The sequence below is a fragment of the Anas acuta genome, chromosome 3 (genome assembly GCF_963932015.1).
Source record: "Anas acuta chromosome 3, bAnaAcu1.1, whole genome shotgun sequence".
NCBI lineage: Eukaryota > Metazoa > Chordata > Aves > Anseriformes > Anatidae > Anas > Anas acuta.
This window is the reverse complement of record NC_088981.1, coordinates 39,884,990-39,903,998: the sequence shown is the minus strand read 5'-3', so window position 1 is coordinate 39,903,998 and position 19,009 is coordinate 39,884,990. Positions and strand designations below refer to the sequence as shown.

At 37.2% G+C, this 19,009-nt stretch overlaps 1 protein-coding gene across 8 annotated transcripts in view; it reads left to right on the top strand.

Annotated features, from left to right (window-relative positions):
* The window catches only part of MTA3 (metastasis associated 1 family member 3), a 155,736-nt gene extending 137,308 nt beyond the window's left edge, over positions 1-18,428 (top strand). For 6 of the 8 annotated variants that reach the window (XM_068676725.1, XM_068676721.1, XM_068676724.1 and 3 more), the window contains one exon: positions 14,827-18,428. In XM_068676725.1, the coding sequence (XP_068532826.1) occupies positions 14,827-14,838 (12 nt within the window). In that variant the 3' untranslated portion in view covers positions 14,839-18,428. Of the gene's footprint in view, positions 1-1,275; positions 1,304-14,826 lie in introns of those variants that run through there. The other 2 variants (XM_068676723.1, XM_068676726.1) reach the window with 2 other exon arrangements.
* Positions 18,429-19,009: the final 581 nt, after the last annotated feature.

Sequence of the window (19,009 nt, the reverse complement as noted above, 5' to 3'; positions counted from 1 at the left end):
GAAAAGAATTACAGAAATTTGTCTAAAATGTCCAGGGTAATCCCTGGAATTACCCTGGAATTTTAAGACCATGCCCTGAATGCTTATCAGCATGCTCAGTGAATCTTCCCAATAAGTGTGTGTGTATATATATATATAATATATATATAAAATGTATATATGGCCCCAGTTTTACAATTTCATCTATGGTGACAGCCTGCATTTACCATTCAGAAGCCTTCCTGATGCCTGTGTGAGTCCAACTCACTTGGGATTTCAACATCTGTATTCAGTCACAGAATCAAAGCACAGGGATTAATCTAGGCAGAAAAGCAAGTGATAGTTCAAGAGCACTTAACTTGATATTACATCGTGATTTTATGTTGAGCTTTACTGAATTTCATATTTTCATATTTTTCTTTATTCGTACAATTGCTGAATGAAGAAGGAATTCTCATTCGCTACTGTGAAATAAGTTGGTCAAGATTTTTTTCTGAAGTGTAAATCTGTTTACACTGAAAAATCACTCTTTAAAGAGCCTTACATTTATCACTACTCACCAAGGGAGTCTCCTTACTTCTTTTTAATATACTTACATATTAGCTGCTGGAATTGTCTTACCACTATGTGTATACTTTAGGATCATCCAAAAGTCTCATAATTATATAAGAGTTTTATTCTAGACATCGTACTAAATCACTGTTGCTGTAAGAGGAAGCTTTTTGTGTTTTATTCCCATTTTGATGACTAGCTGTAATGTAGATTCTGTTGGAGGCTCTGTTAGAGGTTAATGCAGAAAATGACTTCATTGCATGAAATGAAATTCTTTGTACTGAATTACCATTCTGGGACTTACATAATTATTGAAAAAAACAATACTTACCATGGTCTCCAGAAGTTTAATAAAAATGTAATATATCAGCTTAATATCTCTTGAGTTATATAAAACATTATCAGAATCTATGAATAAAACTAGTAATGTGAATAGCTGTTGGATGTCAAGGAAAGTGCATTTGTTGATTAAAACTTTTCTTGACGTTCTAGGCATGCAGTGTGCATACAGTTCATATTGATGACAGAACACATGGGCATGCTGATGATCATATTAGTATAGGGACAGATAAAACATTGTGTGGAAAATTATTTTTTTTCAGCATTTGCATTATAAGAAATGTCTGGAAATGTTTGGCTGAATGGGTTATAGCAGCAAATTCCATATGCTTTCCCTTCATGGGCCAAAAAGCATATTTGCATATAGAACTGCAGTTGAATGACTCGATGCTTGTTTCCTTTCAGTGCTGAAGCAGTTAGAAACCTTCTCACGGTAAGTGCAACTCCATTGGGAATGAGTTAACTGCAACTGCTAAAATTAGAACGTGATCTTTAGCTGTTACCAGCAGACATTGCTTCCTTTTTGCTGATAAAATGATTTGAGAGGCATCCCTGTGGCAGCATTATATAGGCAATTTTCATATTCTTCACATCACGTTCTTTCTCCAAAACAAAAAGCTTCCTGTGATTTGTTGAGGTACTATGTAAGGATATCACAGTGGCTGTGATAATTACCTGTTACCACTCATTTTTATTTATGCATGTCTCATAGCACACACAAAAAGCTTAAAACTAAAGTTGCATGTTGAGAAAGAAGAGAATGTGATGCTCACAAACTAAATTCAGCAAAATGTTGTGTCTTGCCTTTGCCATCAGTGGTCTGATTCTCTTGCAGAAGTTGGGGAAACTAATTCTGATGCTCCCAGCCCCTCGTGGCTCTGTGCATACTTCTAGCACTCATCACATTGTAGCTGTATCAGTCAGTGTAAACCCTAAATTCAGGTGAACCCAAATTTTGTTGTAAGTGTCACCCGTATTTGAAGTTGTTAATGACCTGCCATTGTCTCTTCTCCCTCCAATATAGGTTTTAATGATGAGGCTGGGCTCTGTGTTTGAGTTAACACTTTTAGCGTGTTTCTGTGAGAAAAGGGAAAATTGGAGGAGTGTCTTGTGCCTTGGGTCTGTGTTACAGAGGATCGGTGCAGGTCTAGATCAGGATTCCAGTGTTAACTACTCTGTTCCTTCTTCCTCTTCACACACGCAATTTTGCATCACAGAAATGCCCATAGACATGTTTATTCTTTTTATTAATTAAAAAAAAAAAAAACAACTGTGCACAAAAAGTTGTTCAACTAAAAAATATTTTTAATGTATGTTCAGGGATGGCCTCTGCTTTTCATAGAGATGAAGCAACTTAATTCGACTTAGGATCCCAGTCTTGAACTTCACTGTAGTTGGATCCATGGTGTAGTGTATTTTCATTTCTTACCTGCATGGAACTGTGGCCATGAGACCCTTATCCTGTACCTGACTGCATGGAGACACTTCGCTGCACCCTTGGAGAAGCAGCTGCAAGTCTGAGAATGCTCTGCACCAGCTGCTACCCTCTAATCGAAAAAATAATCAGCCTCTAAGTTCTGGTTCCTTTACTTCTGCTGTATTCTATCACTGTCATACATCTTGAAAAGCAGGGATTATAGAATTAGAATATAGCCTTTAGGATTATACCTAATGCTTATTGATAGGATTGCAAATATCTCATTGATTGGCTGCATCTGAGTGCAGGCGAGCTTACCATCATTTCCAGTCACTGTGACAGTACTACAGATGGGGAATCTGCGGAGGAACTGTCCTTGCTCCAAGTAGTGGTCCTACTTGACTAGCTGCTGTTCGAAGTTACGCTTTGTTACTTTCATCAGAGTAAAAATCTCAAGTCTAACTTTTTCAGTGAACTGCTATTTTGATCTTATTTAGTGAGGACTATTCATGACTCATTTATTGTTCAACCTTATAAATCATAATTCTCCCTCAAGCTCTAGCTGAGGTGCTTTGACAGAATCACAGCCAGTGATACAGAAATTAGTTCATAATCGCTTGCCCTTTGTTTCTTATTGAGCAGTTTTCATGGACCTACAGACGTTTTCTTTCACTATGCATCTACATTTTCTTTTCCTCTGGCTCCTTTTATGATACCAACTAAGTCAAAATAACATCATTTTAATTGTACTAAAGTTTATTTGTTTTTAAAAACAGAATCATTAAATGAAACTAAAATCAACCTCACTTGAAGAATATGCAGATTTTTTTTTAATATTCAAAAGGAATAATACATGGAAAACAAAACCAAAAGTGCAGTGTTTCACCTACTTTCTGATTTAAGGATTAGTTCACTGTAAGTTATGCCATTACTTATTGCTGGTAGGTTTGAAGAGCATATGTTATTAAGAATTCTGCTTCGTCAGCCATCAGAACAAATAAAATACAATAATATTGGTTTGGAGCTTTGTATTAATCTGACACTTTAAAATGAGTATTTCAATGACATTGTAGTAAGCTACTCACCCTGTTTAAAGCTACATGGGAAAAGGAAGATGTTGGAGTGCTTACCTAGGACTTGGGAAAATACGATTCAGTTCCCTGCTCCCTCACAGACTTCCCTGAGAACCTCAAGTCTGTATCTCCAAGTCTTTGGAAGACTAACTCCTACCAAAATTCATAAATACTTTGATGAAGATTGGGGGGTAATTCTCTGCATATCCTCTGTTCTCCATCAGATGAATTGTACTTTATTCTTTCAGGGAGCTGTTGTATGCAGAGCTAGTCAGAAGCCTTATGGGGAATCTCCTTTCAAAGAACACTTTTTACCTTTGTGGGTAACAAAATCTCCCAGAAATGCCATCTGCAGGAGTCCAGTAGCTGCTGACTGAAACTGGGTGATTTATTAGTTTCAGAGGTATCTCCACTGATTAGCAGGTGAAAATTAATTAGTCCACAGCCTCAGTGATGACAGCAGGGAGACAGGGGCTGTGAGCAGATGGTTGTAAATGACCTAGTTACTGCTGCCTGAAAAGTCACACAGTTGGATCTTGTAAACTGATCTTTTGGGATTCTACCCTGTTGTGAGCAGAAATTCACATATGCAGCCTCTCTATGGTGGCTTAGATACCGAAGTATACTTTGCAATTTCATTTTAGATAGGAGCTTGAATGTGGTTAATTCACATGACTCAGCTAAAGAGCAGTGACACATTTACAGGTGTTATTTAACCACTAGCACTCATCTCTGCTCTCTTTGACAAAAGTAATTTCACATTCAGACAGAAGCTACAGAAGTAGCCAGAGCATTTTATATTTGAGAGGGGAAATATAATTTCCAAAATGAGATTTTTTGCAAAATTTTATTTCAGTAGGATTTTTTTAATTTTTTTTTTTTTTAAAGGAACTGAAATGAAATACAGGGATTATAAGTATATTAAGGATTGTCTTAAACACAGCTGTTGGTGGAGAAACTGCTGTAAAATTATTTAACTTTTCCAGAAACCTCATTCACTTTGTAAGACCTTCCAGACCCTGTTCAGCAAAGCCCTTAAATGTGTAAGGCTCCCACTGAGTGCAGCCAGGCAGCTCGAGTATGTCAGATAGCAACACACCTTATAAGTCAGATGTTAAATTGGGCTGTCATGCAATTCTTTTAACCTGTATTCTTACAGTTCTTGACAAACTTTGAGTTCCCTGCAGTCTGGTTGGCCATTTCTAAAGATTTCCCTTCAGAAGCTGTCTTTTGTGTTTGTGCAGAGGATTTGATGTAGCTGAACACAATCCTCTTTACAGGATGTTTTAACTTAAGGTCTTAGGGCTTATTTTTTGTTAGCTTGCTGCTCAGCTTTTTCCTAAATCCACATCCCCAGTGGGAATGTGTCACCTTATAATACCTGGTCTTCTATTGTGGGAATTAATATCAATTTGTTTTTAAACAAGAAAAAAAATCTATAAAGAAACATCTTTGGATGTGAACCCAAAGGGACATTAATTAAACAACATTAACATTAAGGGGACATTAAAAAAGCCTTGGGAAACATATAAAGTAATGATGAAAATGCTAACTTGTTAGACCAGGATAGTCTTCCGCATATTTAATATCAAAGAAAAGATAAAGACAAGATTAATTATGCAGATGTTACCTATAGCAATGCTAGAATAAACCAGAGTTCAGAAGTAAAATTAGCTTTCTCTCACCATTCCTATTCCTAAACCACAGTTTATTGCATTAGATATCAGCTATTGATGACTGTAATCCTCAAAAACTGCAAAATATCAATTTTCAAAGAGTTGTTTTTTTTTTTTAAAATGATTTCTCTGCAGTGTTAGCAATAGTATTTAGTAGAAGCTGGATACAAGGTTAAGGATTATTTTATTTGGAGGCAGAGCAATAGATAGCAATAATGTGCATTTAGATACAGAAATTAGATTTGATGAACATACTGTTGTTCCGTGTTACAGGTAAATATCAAAGATGATTGTAAAACTCTGTTGTGGTGAATATTTTGGAAATATGTCAGTGAAGCGCAGAGTCTTAAAATTCCCACAAAACTGACCACTACCTTTCATTTACAAGTTGCTCTGTATTGGTTTCTTAGTTTAGAATTACAGATAGAGGATTTACTTCTAAGTTATATATATATATATGTGTGTTTGTGTGAGTCTATATTTTAGTGCATGCATTTAATTTTACAATTAATAATAATTAACAATATTTAATAACATAACAATATAATATTTAATAATAATATTTAATATAAATATTTAATAACAAATATTGTTATTTTTCTCTGATAGGTTTTTAATACATTCAGATCTTTTAAATGAATGACCCTACAGCATTAATGCAAATAAGGCTGGGGGGCTGGGAGAAAAGAAAAAAAAAAAAAGTTCTCTTTTTGTGAAAAGCTTTCATAAGTAGCTGCATAGGGATTATCAATGTAGAATACTGAAGAAAACATAATAATAGTGACTGTGAAAGCCAGTCACAGAGATAAGTCACTTCTTGTCAAACATTTAAGGAGACTTGGCTGGTTTCATTACTTGTGCTATGCATAAGGGTTAAAAATATGTAACAGACCAAACACAATAAACGTGTTGTACAAGTGATAAAAGCTCAGATCTGTGCATCACAATTCCTGTTGCCTCTGTTACATGACATGAGACACCAGACAAAGCATTTAACCTCTGAACCTCCTTCTTTTTGTCTGTGAACTTGAGTAATATGAATGAATGCCTACTCTCAAGGATGCTCTGCAGTTTTTAATTAACCAGACCAGCAAGCACAGTGAGATACTGACAGGAAAAGTGCTGGCCATGACTGAAGAGCAGGATGAAATTTTCTTGCCCTAGTCAGAAAATGAACTAGAGTGGACACTTGATAATATGAATGTTAAATAAAAAATCTGATCTGAAATGAAGATTACCTTAGAAATTATCATGTCAAATAATTTTGTGGCAAAGCTTTCCTCTATTGGTGCCACAGTACAGATTTCTAATCTGTATTTTACATAGGAGCTTCTGTGTGTAGAGTACATACTGATCACACAAGAGATTGTTGCTGTGACGCAGGGCCCTAGGGGGACACTTCTGTGAAGGAAATTTTTCTCTCCAACTCTTTCTGGTAAGAATTATTAATTTTGATTTTCAGCCCTTGCTTAATAGCAAATAGCCAGAGTGCCAAGAAGCTCATCCAAATACACTCTATCAGTATATATATTATTCCAGGAAAAGTATCTGCATTATTGATAACATATTGATAAAATATTGTCATTTTTTATCAGCCTCAAATAATATTATAATATTGTAAACATAGTATTCAGGCCAACAACCTTAGATGAAGTAATCAAACACAGTAAGAAAAGAAACAAAAAGGCTCAAAAAAAGCCATTTAAAAAGTTTTGTATTGAAAAAGTTCTAATAAATACTAAAGTGTTTATGATGGGGTGTTTAAAGTGTATCAAAACTGGAAAAGACAACAAAAATATAAGATCTTTTTTTTTCCTATGAAGCATATCATAGACAAATATTTTTCATATTCTTCAATTTCTTTCTTCATCATATTATTTTTTTTTTTTTAAAGCAATCTATTAAACTGTGATCTTCCTCAAAATTCCTTTGGGAATGACCTGCTAGACCCTGTGTCACCAAGGCATTTGGCCAGCATATGCCTAATTTAAGGGGCATACCATCCAAGAAGTCAAATGTAATCATATAATTGAAACCAGCCAAAAAGTCTTTCTGAATCTATATCAAGATTCTGAGACTAGTCAGGTAAGGTCATCTGGGATTTATACGTATTTAGTAGAAGATATTTTTGAAAATGTTCAAAGTGGCATTTAATGTTGCTAGGGAAATGGCACTTGATGTTTGTAGCCCAAGGGCAGAAATCAGAAGCTATATGTTCCAAACCCTTCTTAGAGGTAAAAAAAAATAAATTGTCTTCTGGAATTGTGAATTACTATGCAAGACATCTGGGAAGTAGTTGAAAGCCTACATATTGATAAATTTGCAGTGGTCTTGTGTATACGTTCATGGAGAGGAGAGGTTAAGCAACTCTTCCTTTAATAGAGCAGGATTCATGTCTTAAACCATCTGAAGTCAATGGTAGCTAAGGAGAGGCTAATTAATCTCAGATAAAGTTCAAAGCAGCTGTCCCATAGCTCAGGTTACCTGTCTGTTGAAGCCTGAGCCATTGTTCTGTTTGAAAGTGTATGAATAATTTACTTTTTATCCATTCCATTGAACTACCTTTGCTAGGTCTTACCAGTTCTTATCCCCTCTACCAAGCTGGATGCTGTTGTTGAATGCCATGAATCCTAGGTAGGCCTTTTTCCCTTTAAGGGAAAAATTCTCTGAGGAACATATGGCTCTATGCATGCTTTTCTGATAGGCACTGCTGTTTGGTGTGCAATGGGAGATGTCTGCTGAGTTAGCAAAACTGCTCCCAAGAACCAGGGCAAGCCCATCCATTAATTAATACAGCTGGTTAATCCATGTTGAGACCTGTGGTGTCTATCATTCCTACCATGTTGTATTCCTACCAGTGTTGTATTTAATTGTGCCTACCAGAAATCAGAGGGGGTGGGAAGTAGTACAGTGGAGTTGGTGCTGCCAGGTTTGGCAAAAAGTGATTGAGTTGGTGTTGAACTGAAACCGATGTGCAATCATTTTTGCCCTAGCTGTCTGTAATAGGTAAATTTAGTCTCTTGGTGGTAAATACCAAGCTCACAGATGAACTGTGAGAATAAGTCTATTGCTGATTGTTAAGATTTAGTCATCATGTGATGACTGATGTATGACAGGGTCTATTTATAGTGCTTCTTAGGGGTTAAAAAATAAGTTTTTCTCAGTTCCAGCTTTAATCTGAAAAAAAAAACAAAAACAGCAGTAATGCTGAAAATAATACTGTGCACTTCTTTAATTTATTCTCTCTGAGAATCCTTAGATATCGTACAGTATTAATGAAATATACTGTTTCCAGATAAAATGAAAGCATGGAAAAACCTGATGGATGAGATGATTTTTCCAAAAGCCATCCCAGTTGTTTGCAGTAAAACCAATATTAGTAATTTCGGGAATAGGTGAGGTCCCTGTTGTTCTAGGCACTCTATAAATGCACACAAAATGAAGGTCTCTGCTTCAAAGGAAATTTATCTGAGTAAATTTTAAACCAGCAGCAAGAAAGAGACAGAGAAGTGTATTATGCCATGCCGCAGCGCAAGCATGACGTGATCATAGGAGTCTGTGCTTTAAACATTTGACTTGGGTTTTTCCTCCCAGTAAAGAAAATGCTCTAGAACATTGATTACTTTTTATATTCATAGTAGCTATAAGCTGTTGCTCTGAAACACAAAATGCCAGAGAAGCCTTCAATGTAGTATGGTGTTTGAAAATATTATATTAAGCTGCTCAGGAAGATCTGACACCATGATGTTTAACTGGTGTGTCTGTAAATTAATGTTCACAGAGGACAGTTTTCCTCTAAATATTCATGCCAAATTGGAAGATAACCAACAGCAAAGGAATATGTGTCATTGCTAAGAGGAGAAAAATAAGGCAAGCTATTACAACATTTAAATGATGTTGGAGCGTCTACAGCAGCATCTCTTTAATCTTATAAAGATCGTACCACTCTCTGCCATCTATATTAGTTTTATAATGGAACTAAGTGGCTTATGGCAAATGCTTTCCAGTAGCCTGATACTTATTAAAACACTTCTGATTTGTTTTGTAAATGAACATTTCACAAAGGAGTTTATTTTTAAAAAGCATATCAGCATCAACCCGCTTGTGCCTTCAAAGTACATTCCTCCTTATTTCTGTAATTTTAAGGTTAGATCAAAATTTAATGGAATATAGGTAAGCTTTTCTGTAAAGTGCTGAGGGGAAAGAAACAAAAAGTCTAAATCAGCAAGCCAAATAGGTAAATAAAATGCAGCATTCACACTTCTCCTCATTTTCACCCAGGTAGAAATGAAGGAAGTAATGTGTTAGTCATTCTGGAATATGTCAGGTTTCAAAGGATCTGTGCCTACAGTTTCATCCCAGTTAAATTCTCTTTTAGCAGACTCAGCATTGCTCATGTTTTTGCCTTTCACTTTATTTAAAAGCCTGTTGAAATTAATGGGAAGACTATCAGACTCCAAAGATAGTACCCCACTTGTAATTTAATCCACTGAGTAATTATAGTGTACCTCTGGATAAAACAAACCCTCAGAGAAATTACAATTAAGTGTAATACCCCCCAAGGAATCATGATTACTTTGAAAATAATGGTGCTTTGCTCACTTTCAAAACAAGGTTTGTCATCTGCTAAAGTTTCAGCAGACCTTTACACACAATTCTCTCTCAGTAAAATCTTCTGCCATAACTTTATTTTGTATTCCTTCTTAAATAATGTTGGTATAGCCAAATAGAACAAAGTTGCTCCAGTCACCACAACTCAATGCAATGTCGAGGAGGCAGTACTGATACACAGCAGCTTATATATATAGAAGCAGTAATAGACAGATATGCCTGATATTAACAGAGCTACAGCAAGTAATGTCTTTAACTCAGGTTAGAAAAAGCTTGAAAAATGCATTCTTGACTAACATTGACTGAAGGTCACTTTATTTTATTCAAGTTTTAAAAACGCTTCTATTTTAATGCATGGCATTTAAGTAAAGAACTTTGAGTCAGCTTCTACAAATCAGAAATGTTGTTAGCAGCAATTCTATTGCTCAGAAATCTGGACATCACAACAGGTTATATAGGATTGTGCTTAACTTCAGCAGATGGTTAGTTGCATAGAATTCACTGAATCCCTAAGAAAGGCTTAGTTCTTTGATTTTTTTTTTTTTTTTTTTTTTTAAACGTCTGGTTACATTTAAGCATGGCATAAGTGTCCTATTCAGCCTAACTATTCTTTCTACCCAGTATGTTACAGTCCTTGCATAAAACTTGAAAAGATAAAATACATCTTAACAGTATGTAGTACTTATGTACATTTCCATATTTCTCTGAATAGCTGCTAGAAGTCTTATTTACCTTTATCTGCAGTTACTGTCATGCAGACATAAAGAATTTGCCATCTTCCCACATTGGCAGCAATGCATCACATTTGACATAAAAATGAGCATAGTGAGCATTATATACCAATCACCCATTTGAAGGTTTGATTTACTTTCCAACCTTTGGTCTCAGGAGGACTAGAAATACAATGCAAAGGCTTTAAAATATTTTTAAATTAGCATTTCAAATGAAGTCTTTAATGTATCATGCTTCAAGCACTCATGCAAGAATCAAAAGAAAAAGCAGGGGAAAATAGCAATTACTCTTTCCTAACAACTGCAAAGGATGTTATCATCACTACAGATATTAAAGCCATTTACTTGCCACCACCAAATAAAAGCTTTATGTAATTAAAACATATGGCTGGTGTTAACTCAAAAAGGGACAGGAAATTGAACATTAAAGGTGACTCTGCCCTTAATTTGTTGTATTGCTTAGGGAGGGAGGAAAGCATGTTGAAGTGTTCTGAGAGAGAGAGGGACCAACAATACCAACAATGTTATCTTTGAATTTCCTGCCTTTCATCAGTTACTATTACAACCCGCATGCTCAAATGTTAATAAAAAAAAAAAAAAGCTGAAGGGTTGTAAAACCTTATCAGTGACTATTAAAAAGTTTATCTGTTTTTAGATGCTAAAGTCTTCAGTGTAGTCAGTTTCCTCCACCCTGTATATTTTTACAGTAAAAAGAACCAGGTTTGGGTTTAGCAAAACAATTGTTCAAATAGCATGTTTAATGAAGTCAGTGGAAATTTCCATCTTTCCAATTTTATTTCTGAAAGGCTATATCCCAGAAAGCTAATTTCTGGAATCCTGTTTAATCACAGTCCTGTTTAAATAGAAGTGCTGGATTCTCCTTTCAGAGTGCATAGATTAGGCCTTCTGACAGCCTAAATAGAGCTACTTTCATTAATACCAACTGAAGAGCTCAAACTGTTTTTGCAGTTTGCTTGATGCAGTGCTGATGACCTCCCCCTTTTTAATTCTGCCATTCTTCATGCTAGTTTAGAACCAGTATTTAATAACCGCATCTTTTGACTTTACTGTCTTTATTTAATAGTCATAAATCTTAATCCTAATACTTTAGCGTTCTTATATTTAGTGTGAACTGCCAATTACTTTCAGTACTAGGAACTACTTGATGGTTTATGAAGTTGCCATATTAAAAATTCAGATGGGTGAACTGTTCTCTATCATTTCTATAAACTGTGGGCTTCTCAAATGACTAACGATCACATTAGTTCTTTAAATAAATGCAAACTTCTGCAAACAAATGTAGAATCATAGAATAGAATCACTTAGGTTGGAAAAGACCTCTAAGATCGTAAGTCCAACCTATCACTGCCATGTCTACCATTAAACCATGTCCCTAAGCATCACGTCTACATGTCTTTTGAATACCTCCAGGGATGGTGACTCAACTAATTCCCTGGTCAGCCTGTTCCAATGCCTCACAACTCTTTCAGTGAAGAATTTTTTTCATAATATCTAACCAAACCTTCCCTGGTGCAACTTGAGGTCACTTCCTCTTGTCATATTACTTGTTGCCTGGGAGAAGAGACCTACCTCCACCCTGTTACAGCCTCCCCTGTTACAGCCTCCTTTCAGGTAGCTGTAGAGAGCAATAAGGTCTAACTGAGCCTTCTTTTCTTCAGACTAAATGACCCCAGTTCCCTCAGCTGCTCCTCCTAAGACTTGTGTTCCACCAGCTTTGTTGTTCTTTTTTGGATATACTTCAGGGCCTCAATGTCCTTCTTGTAGCGAGGGGCCCAAAACTGAACAGAGTACTTGAGGTGCAGCCTCCCCAGAGCCGAGTACAGGGGGACAATCACTTCCCTAGTCTAGCTGGCCACCCTATTCCTGATACAAGCTAGGATGCTGTTGGCCTTGGCCACCTGAGCATGCTTCTGGCTTATATTCAGCCAGCAATGCTCTGCATGGGATTGTTGGGTCCCAAGTGCGGGACCCAGCACTTGGCCTTGTTGTCCTTGGCCCATGGGTCCAGCCTATCCAGATCCCTCTTGCACTCGTGCTTAATTTGGTGTCTGCAAAATTTTCAGAGGGTGCACTTGATCCTCTCCTGCAGATTGCTGATAAAGATATTTGAAGAGAACTGGCCTCAGCACTGAGCCCTGGGTTACACCACTTGTGACTGCCATCCAGCTGGATTTAACTCCATTCATCACAACTCAGAGAAGCAAAATACAGTGATTGTGAGAGTTCTCCCAGCTGCTTATAGAATATTTCCTCTCCATCTTGGCTGGGTGGTCTATAAGAGACTCCCATCATGGCATCTGCCTTGTTGGCCTTCCCCTTGATTCTTACCGATAAACCTTCAACCCCGTCATTGCCATTGTTCAGCTCTAGGCAATATGAACACTACTTAGCATCAAAGGGCTACATCCCCACCTCTCCCTCCTAGTCTATCGCTTCTGAAGTGTTTATAGACAGCCATTGCAGCACTACAGTCATGTGAGTCATCCACCATGTTTCTGTGATGGCAACTGTGTCATAGCTTTTCTGCAGTACAATGGCAACTAGCTCCTCCTGTTTGTTCCCCATTCCGTGTGCCATGGTGTAGATGTACTTCAGTGGTCTAGCAATCCCATCACCTTTCCAGACGGAGAAGACCTAATTCCTATGTAACTATTCTTAGGCACTTCCATGATAAACATATCAGAACGGATCCAGTTCTTTAAGCTTTTTCTGGAATGATCCCCGTTATAACCATTGCAGATAACAGGTCTTGTCTATTAACATAGATTTACCAAACCTAGCTGCCTCCTCATTTTAGAAGTGCATATTTCTACCAGTCTCAGGTGAAATTTCTATGATTTTACCATTCTGGATGCAATTTCTTGTCAATATATTGAATATCTTCTTAGGCCTAAAAAAGAAGACCATGTAAAGTAAGTACTCAAACAGTAAATTTGTTTCTCTGTGGACTGCATGAATAGCCTAAGCTTTCCTTTCTGGGGATTAATTTTCTTTTCCTTTATTGTGCTTATTACTGAATGATGCTAAATTCCAGTTTGTTATTGTAGGCCATAAGATGCTGATGACATCCAACCTTCAGGCAGCCAAGGCAAATACTTCCCTGTTCCTTTCATATACATGAACCAAAATAGGTGTATTTTTCAGGCTCTCTCTAACTTCCAAGATCATGATATATTATTCTGATTTGGGGCTTTTTGTTTTGTCCTTGATTATGGTCTCTTCTGTGGCTCATTTACTTGATTGGAAGTTTAGATTTCTGAGGAATACTCAACCAGCAACTAAATCTGCGTTGAAAATTTAACATGCAAAGAAGAGCCTGTTTAGTACTCAATGAGAGTATGTTTTAAGCTGTCCCTGTATTTTCAATGTTAGGTGCCACCATTTTCCAGGCTCAGAGTTAGCAGCCTGTTAAGATGAAAGGGACAAATCACTTTGTTACTGTGTCAAAGCCTTGATGCACCTTGATGCAATTCAGCACTGTGTAGTTTGCAATCGGGTTAGATTTTCAACTTGGAAAGTTTGAATTAGAAGGCCTGGTCTCTCTAAAGTTAGAGGACATCATTCACTTTAATTACATAAGCTCAAAATCTCTGTAATTTATAAACTATCTAAATGAAAGCTGGGATAATGGACTTGAGTGAATTCAGAAAATAAGCAATTTTCCACCAACATCTAATATTCTGGACTCTGCCAGTGAAGATGGTTCTTGACATACTCTGTGTGTGTCATTTCTGTGATTTCTGCTACTTTACTCCATATAGTCAGCATTATGATTTTGATTTATAATAATACAGAGGCAACAGAGCAGTTGGAACCTAACAAAGCTTTTTGTGTCAGAATTAGTTATCCTTGCATGAAATTATAATACAAACAACATGACCACCTGTAGTTAGTATGTTTGACTAAAGTTAAAGTGAATTTATTGCACCTGAAAGGCACAAGTTCAAAAAGCACAAAGACGCCGGTGATCCATTACTTACAGAATTAATGCAGTGAAATTAACACTGAAAATTGCTCCCAGTCCATCGCTTTTGTAGAAGTAACACATTCACTTGAGTGCTAATGTGGTTCTTTCTTCTGTGATCCTTCATTCCTATATTGAAATCACACATAAGGACTCCCTGTTTGAGCATTCTGGCCTAAGATTTCATATAATGTTGTTGTCCAAATATTGTCTAACACCAATTCACTTTTCACTGAGCAATTATCAGTTACTAGTTGGAGGCAACTGTGAATCATCAGTTGATGGCCAGGGCTCACTCTTGTTGACTGCAAGTCTCTTTTCCTTGAACTAGCCTTCCTGCTCTGGTAAGAGTATTTGCTTGTTTGTTTGTTACTGACTCTTGAGCAGTCTGTTAAAGACTGAGATTTACCTCTCTTGTTGTCTCTCTCTTCTTTCCCTCCTTTCTCTCCTTCCCTCCATACAGAAAAATCCGTAAGAAGTTTACCAGATGGCAGCTGAAAAGAGCTTCCAGAACACCTTGTTCTCCAATCATTGCAAAGACAAAGTCTCTCATGAACAATAGGCAGGCACGAACAGAGCCAAGAACCATCATGCACTGAAGATATAACAGCATCAGCACCATAATCATGTCAAAACCTTAATTATGAATGCAGATACAACAGGACCTTCCACATCTTCAGGACAGACACACTGTATGGACATGTTGTGGTTGGGTTCTGTGTTCTGGGCAGGATCCAACAGCAGCTCTTGTTTTCCCTTGCCTCTGCAAGGGCTACTTCTGATTCGCTGTGCAAGCCTATCAGTGATCATCCTGCTATATTCCCCTCATTCCCCATCATCAGAGTTGACTGGTCAGGGAGGGACTGTTCACACTGACCACACGGAGTATGGATGCAGAGTACACCCACTGCGTTTATCTATGTCTTCTAGTGGTGTGATATGAAAATAGGCAGCTTTCAAAACTATTGCAGTGTCTTTGAAGCAGGATTTAGGGGCTGCACTTTCAAAATGAGCTGCAGACTGGGTATTTGAAATTTACAGTATCATCTTGAGTCACTTTGGATTTAATTTTCTGATCTGCTGAGCATCCAAAGGCTGAAATGTGGACAAGGAGTTCAGCAGTTCGGAAACTTAGACCAAGTTAGGCAGTGCCCAGAATTAGTGTCAAATTTTCAAAATGTTGGCCATATTAACTTCGGTTAAAATACTGGAAAGTATTATGTGTGGCAGTGAACATCCAGCTGGACAAGTTGCATGTGTAAGAACTGGTCCAATTTTCTATATATTTGCAAACATCCACCTATTTCTTTGGGTGTTTTTGGCATTTCTTGAAGTCTATTCCGAATAGTCAAAACCAGCAAAATGCAATTCCCAGGAAAATGGAGGAAATAGAGTATTTCCTATTAACAAAGCCTCTCCACAAAATAATTACTGCATTTTTATACATCAGGTTAAGAAAGTTGTCTTGCAGAATGCTTTGAAATTCATACTTGTAAGGCTACAGGTAGACACTTACCATGGAGAGATGATGTGCCTTTTGTAACTACTTGTAGGAAGCTGTCAGTCCCCCTATAAGTGGGAATGGCAACAGAGGCAGGTCTTTTTTCTACTCAGGTACTTACAGGTGAACAATCTTTGCCCTACTTTGAAATCAAGAGGCAACTAGTGTGTAGCACTGCTGTGTAAACCTAGCTGAGATATGTTGATTATCTGAGGCAAGTTATGTCCTTCCTTAGATTTAGTTTCCATATGTTTTTTCAGAGGTAGTCAGCCACTGAACACATCACAATAAGCTGAGATGAGCTCCAAGACTTTTTTTTTCCTAGTTCTTTACTAGGTAGCTCTAACGGTATAGTACAGATGTCAGGTTTTCATCTGGTTGTGGATGTGTACCCAGCTCTGTGGTTAGAAGGACAAACGTGTAAGTGGTGTCTCATACCTCTGGGTTTTTCAACCCCCTCCCCCAATTATTTGTCCCCCATGCAATTTTCAGTTTCAGCCTGAAAGAGCATCTGTGATACCAGCCTATAACTAGCTGTGATGTCCATGTCAGATTATCTCTTGAAATGGTCATCCAGATGCTATCTCAAAAAAGAAAGCACATTGACCTCCTGAAAGGACTTGCTGATGATCTCCCAGAGTGATGGATCCAGGTCTTGTCCACTGTCCTTCACCAGCAAGAAAAGGGTGAATATGAAGGAGACACTGTGACACAAAGTGCTTTTAGTACCCTTAGCACCCTAGTGAATGTCACTGATTGGGAATCGATTGGAGAAGACCTGGGATTCATCTGCTTACAGTTCTTGCCAGTAGCCACTGAAGTGTGCTGCCCTAGGAGTCTCTTCTATCCACACGATCTGCTTTTTCCTCACAACAGGAGGGCTTTTCATCAGATACTGAGCGGAGACAACCTATTCTTATTAGTAAGAATTGCCTTTATTAACTGCGACATATGGAAACACCTTCTGTATAATTGCTTCCTCACCCATTAAAATAAAGAAAACATGATTATTCAGCAATCTGTTTGACTGAAAGTATGAAAAACATGAACAGAAAGAGCTTTCTCTCCCTCAGGCACCACTGAAATCACACACAGCAGACTCATTTTCAAAGTGTCATTTGCTGTAAGGTGATGGATTTTTTACCCTGCCTTATTAAGCTTGTACTCAAATTATTTCTTTTAGTCAGTGTGCTACAATGTCTAGCTAGTATTTTGTAAAATCTGTGTGTTTCTGCTTTTGACAAAAATATTAGCATTTGTAATAGTGTGTTGTGAAGTCATTTTTTCTTCTTTTCCTCTGAGGAGCGAGAGATTCCTAACGCAACTCCCTGTTACGCAGCCTGATACAGCTATCTTTTGCATCAAGCATCCAAGGTAAGGAAGAACCCTCCTTTGCAGTTTCAAGCTGAGGCACTTCATCTGGATACTCTGGCAGCAATGCTGTGCCCCTGCCTGGCAGAGTCATTTCACAGGTTGCAATAGCCAACCCTTGGGGTGGGTGAGGCAGTGACGAGACTGTCTACTGAAATAACTTCGGTTCCATCTTTAAACTGCTTCGCATGCAGCTGCATAGAGACCTTCCTTCCCCTAAAATGCAGACAGTGCACAGAAAACTGCACGCCTGTGTATTGCATCTTTGTCTTTACCTGCTCTCTCTCGGTCTTACCTTTCATGTAAAATGTTCTCCAGGATGGAAGCAGGATTTACCCGTGAATTTCAACAGAAAGCATCGATGGACAATTAGATGAAGATGTGTTCCTGCTAGGTTTGGGCATAAAAACTTTTGTAGAAATTGTGACAGTTCTTTCCACAGTGTCTTGCAATTCCATGCTGTCTGTTGTTAAAGATTTTGTTCTACTGACCTTGAGCAAAGATGATACATTCCTGTGTAAGTTATAACAGTATATCCACAGCAAATCAGAGCTCAGTACTGTTTTTATCAAGCTTCTCAAGCTAGTTATTTTAAACCTAGCAAACATATCTCAGTCATCAACAGTGACACTGAGTATAAACATAAACCTCAGAAGCAAGGACAAGACATTTGCTTCTTACCATGGATGTGAGCAAGAGAATTAAGGCAGCTTCAGCACTGCATTTGCAATATGATTTATTTTCTTGTTTGCTAAATAAGAAAGCTATCTGAAAATCTGCCTCTGCTCTTACAAATACGGAGTTAGAAAACCATGCGAAATGCATTTTCTTTTTGTGTTCAGAGGTCTCATAAAGAGTAAGAAGATTTTGTTGAAATTTAAAATGTCCTTGTTGCTGATTTCAAGTATATAGCTATTCTGCACTCTTGAAATATTTTTGTATATTTTTTCAGATTATTTTTAAAGGCTATTACTTAGTGATGGAAGTTTGGTTGTGTAGGACGGAAAAAATGAGCTCTTGAAATACTTGAAATGTATTTGTGACATTAAAACTACATCTTTTAAACCATTGCTTTGATCAAAAGCAAATATAGCTATTGTTTCTACAGTCCAAAACTTGCAGCGTGGTTTGAAAAAGTGGAGATTGAAAATGAAATGAAGAATAAACGAGTAGAAAAAAAAAAGAAAAAGAAATGGAATCTGCACTTACAGAATGTGCACTTTTTATTAATCTGAAGCAAGAGTTTTTATAAATATCATTTTAACCTAGGTACTTTCCTAATTATAAAGTTTTAAATAAAATGGAATGGCTGCATAGTAGTTTCTGATATAGTCACAGCATAACATATTACAGCCTCATGCAGAGAACAATTGTACTCCTTCAGAAATATTATATTGCAAAGTAGAATACAGTGGACACAGTGTATTTATATATGTGTACTGCTATGGTAATGGAAGCATTAGAATCCTCTGGAAATGTCAGCAAAATTATACTCATTTTTAATTTTTTCTTGAAGGTCTTTTATATAAACCCGTGTCTTCATAAACCAGAGTGGGTGTCAAGAGATCTGAGTTTATATAACTGCACAGTGGAATTTTTTGGAGTAAGTCAGGACTTTTTTATTCAAATGTTGCATGTTGAGGGAGGAAACCTAATTTTGGAATACATGGGGTTTGGATAAGAGTTTTGAGATTGTACTATACAGTGATCAACAAATTTGCAGAATATGCTCCTGCTGCTCATAAAGTTTTAACGGTTGGAATTGAAATACAGT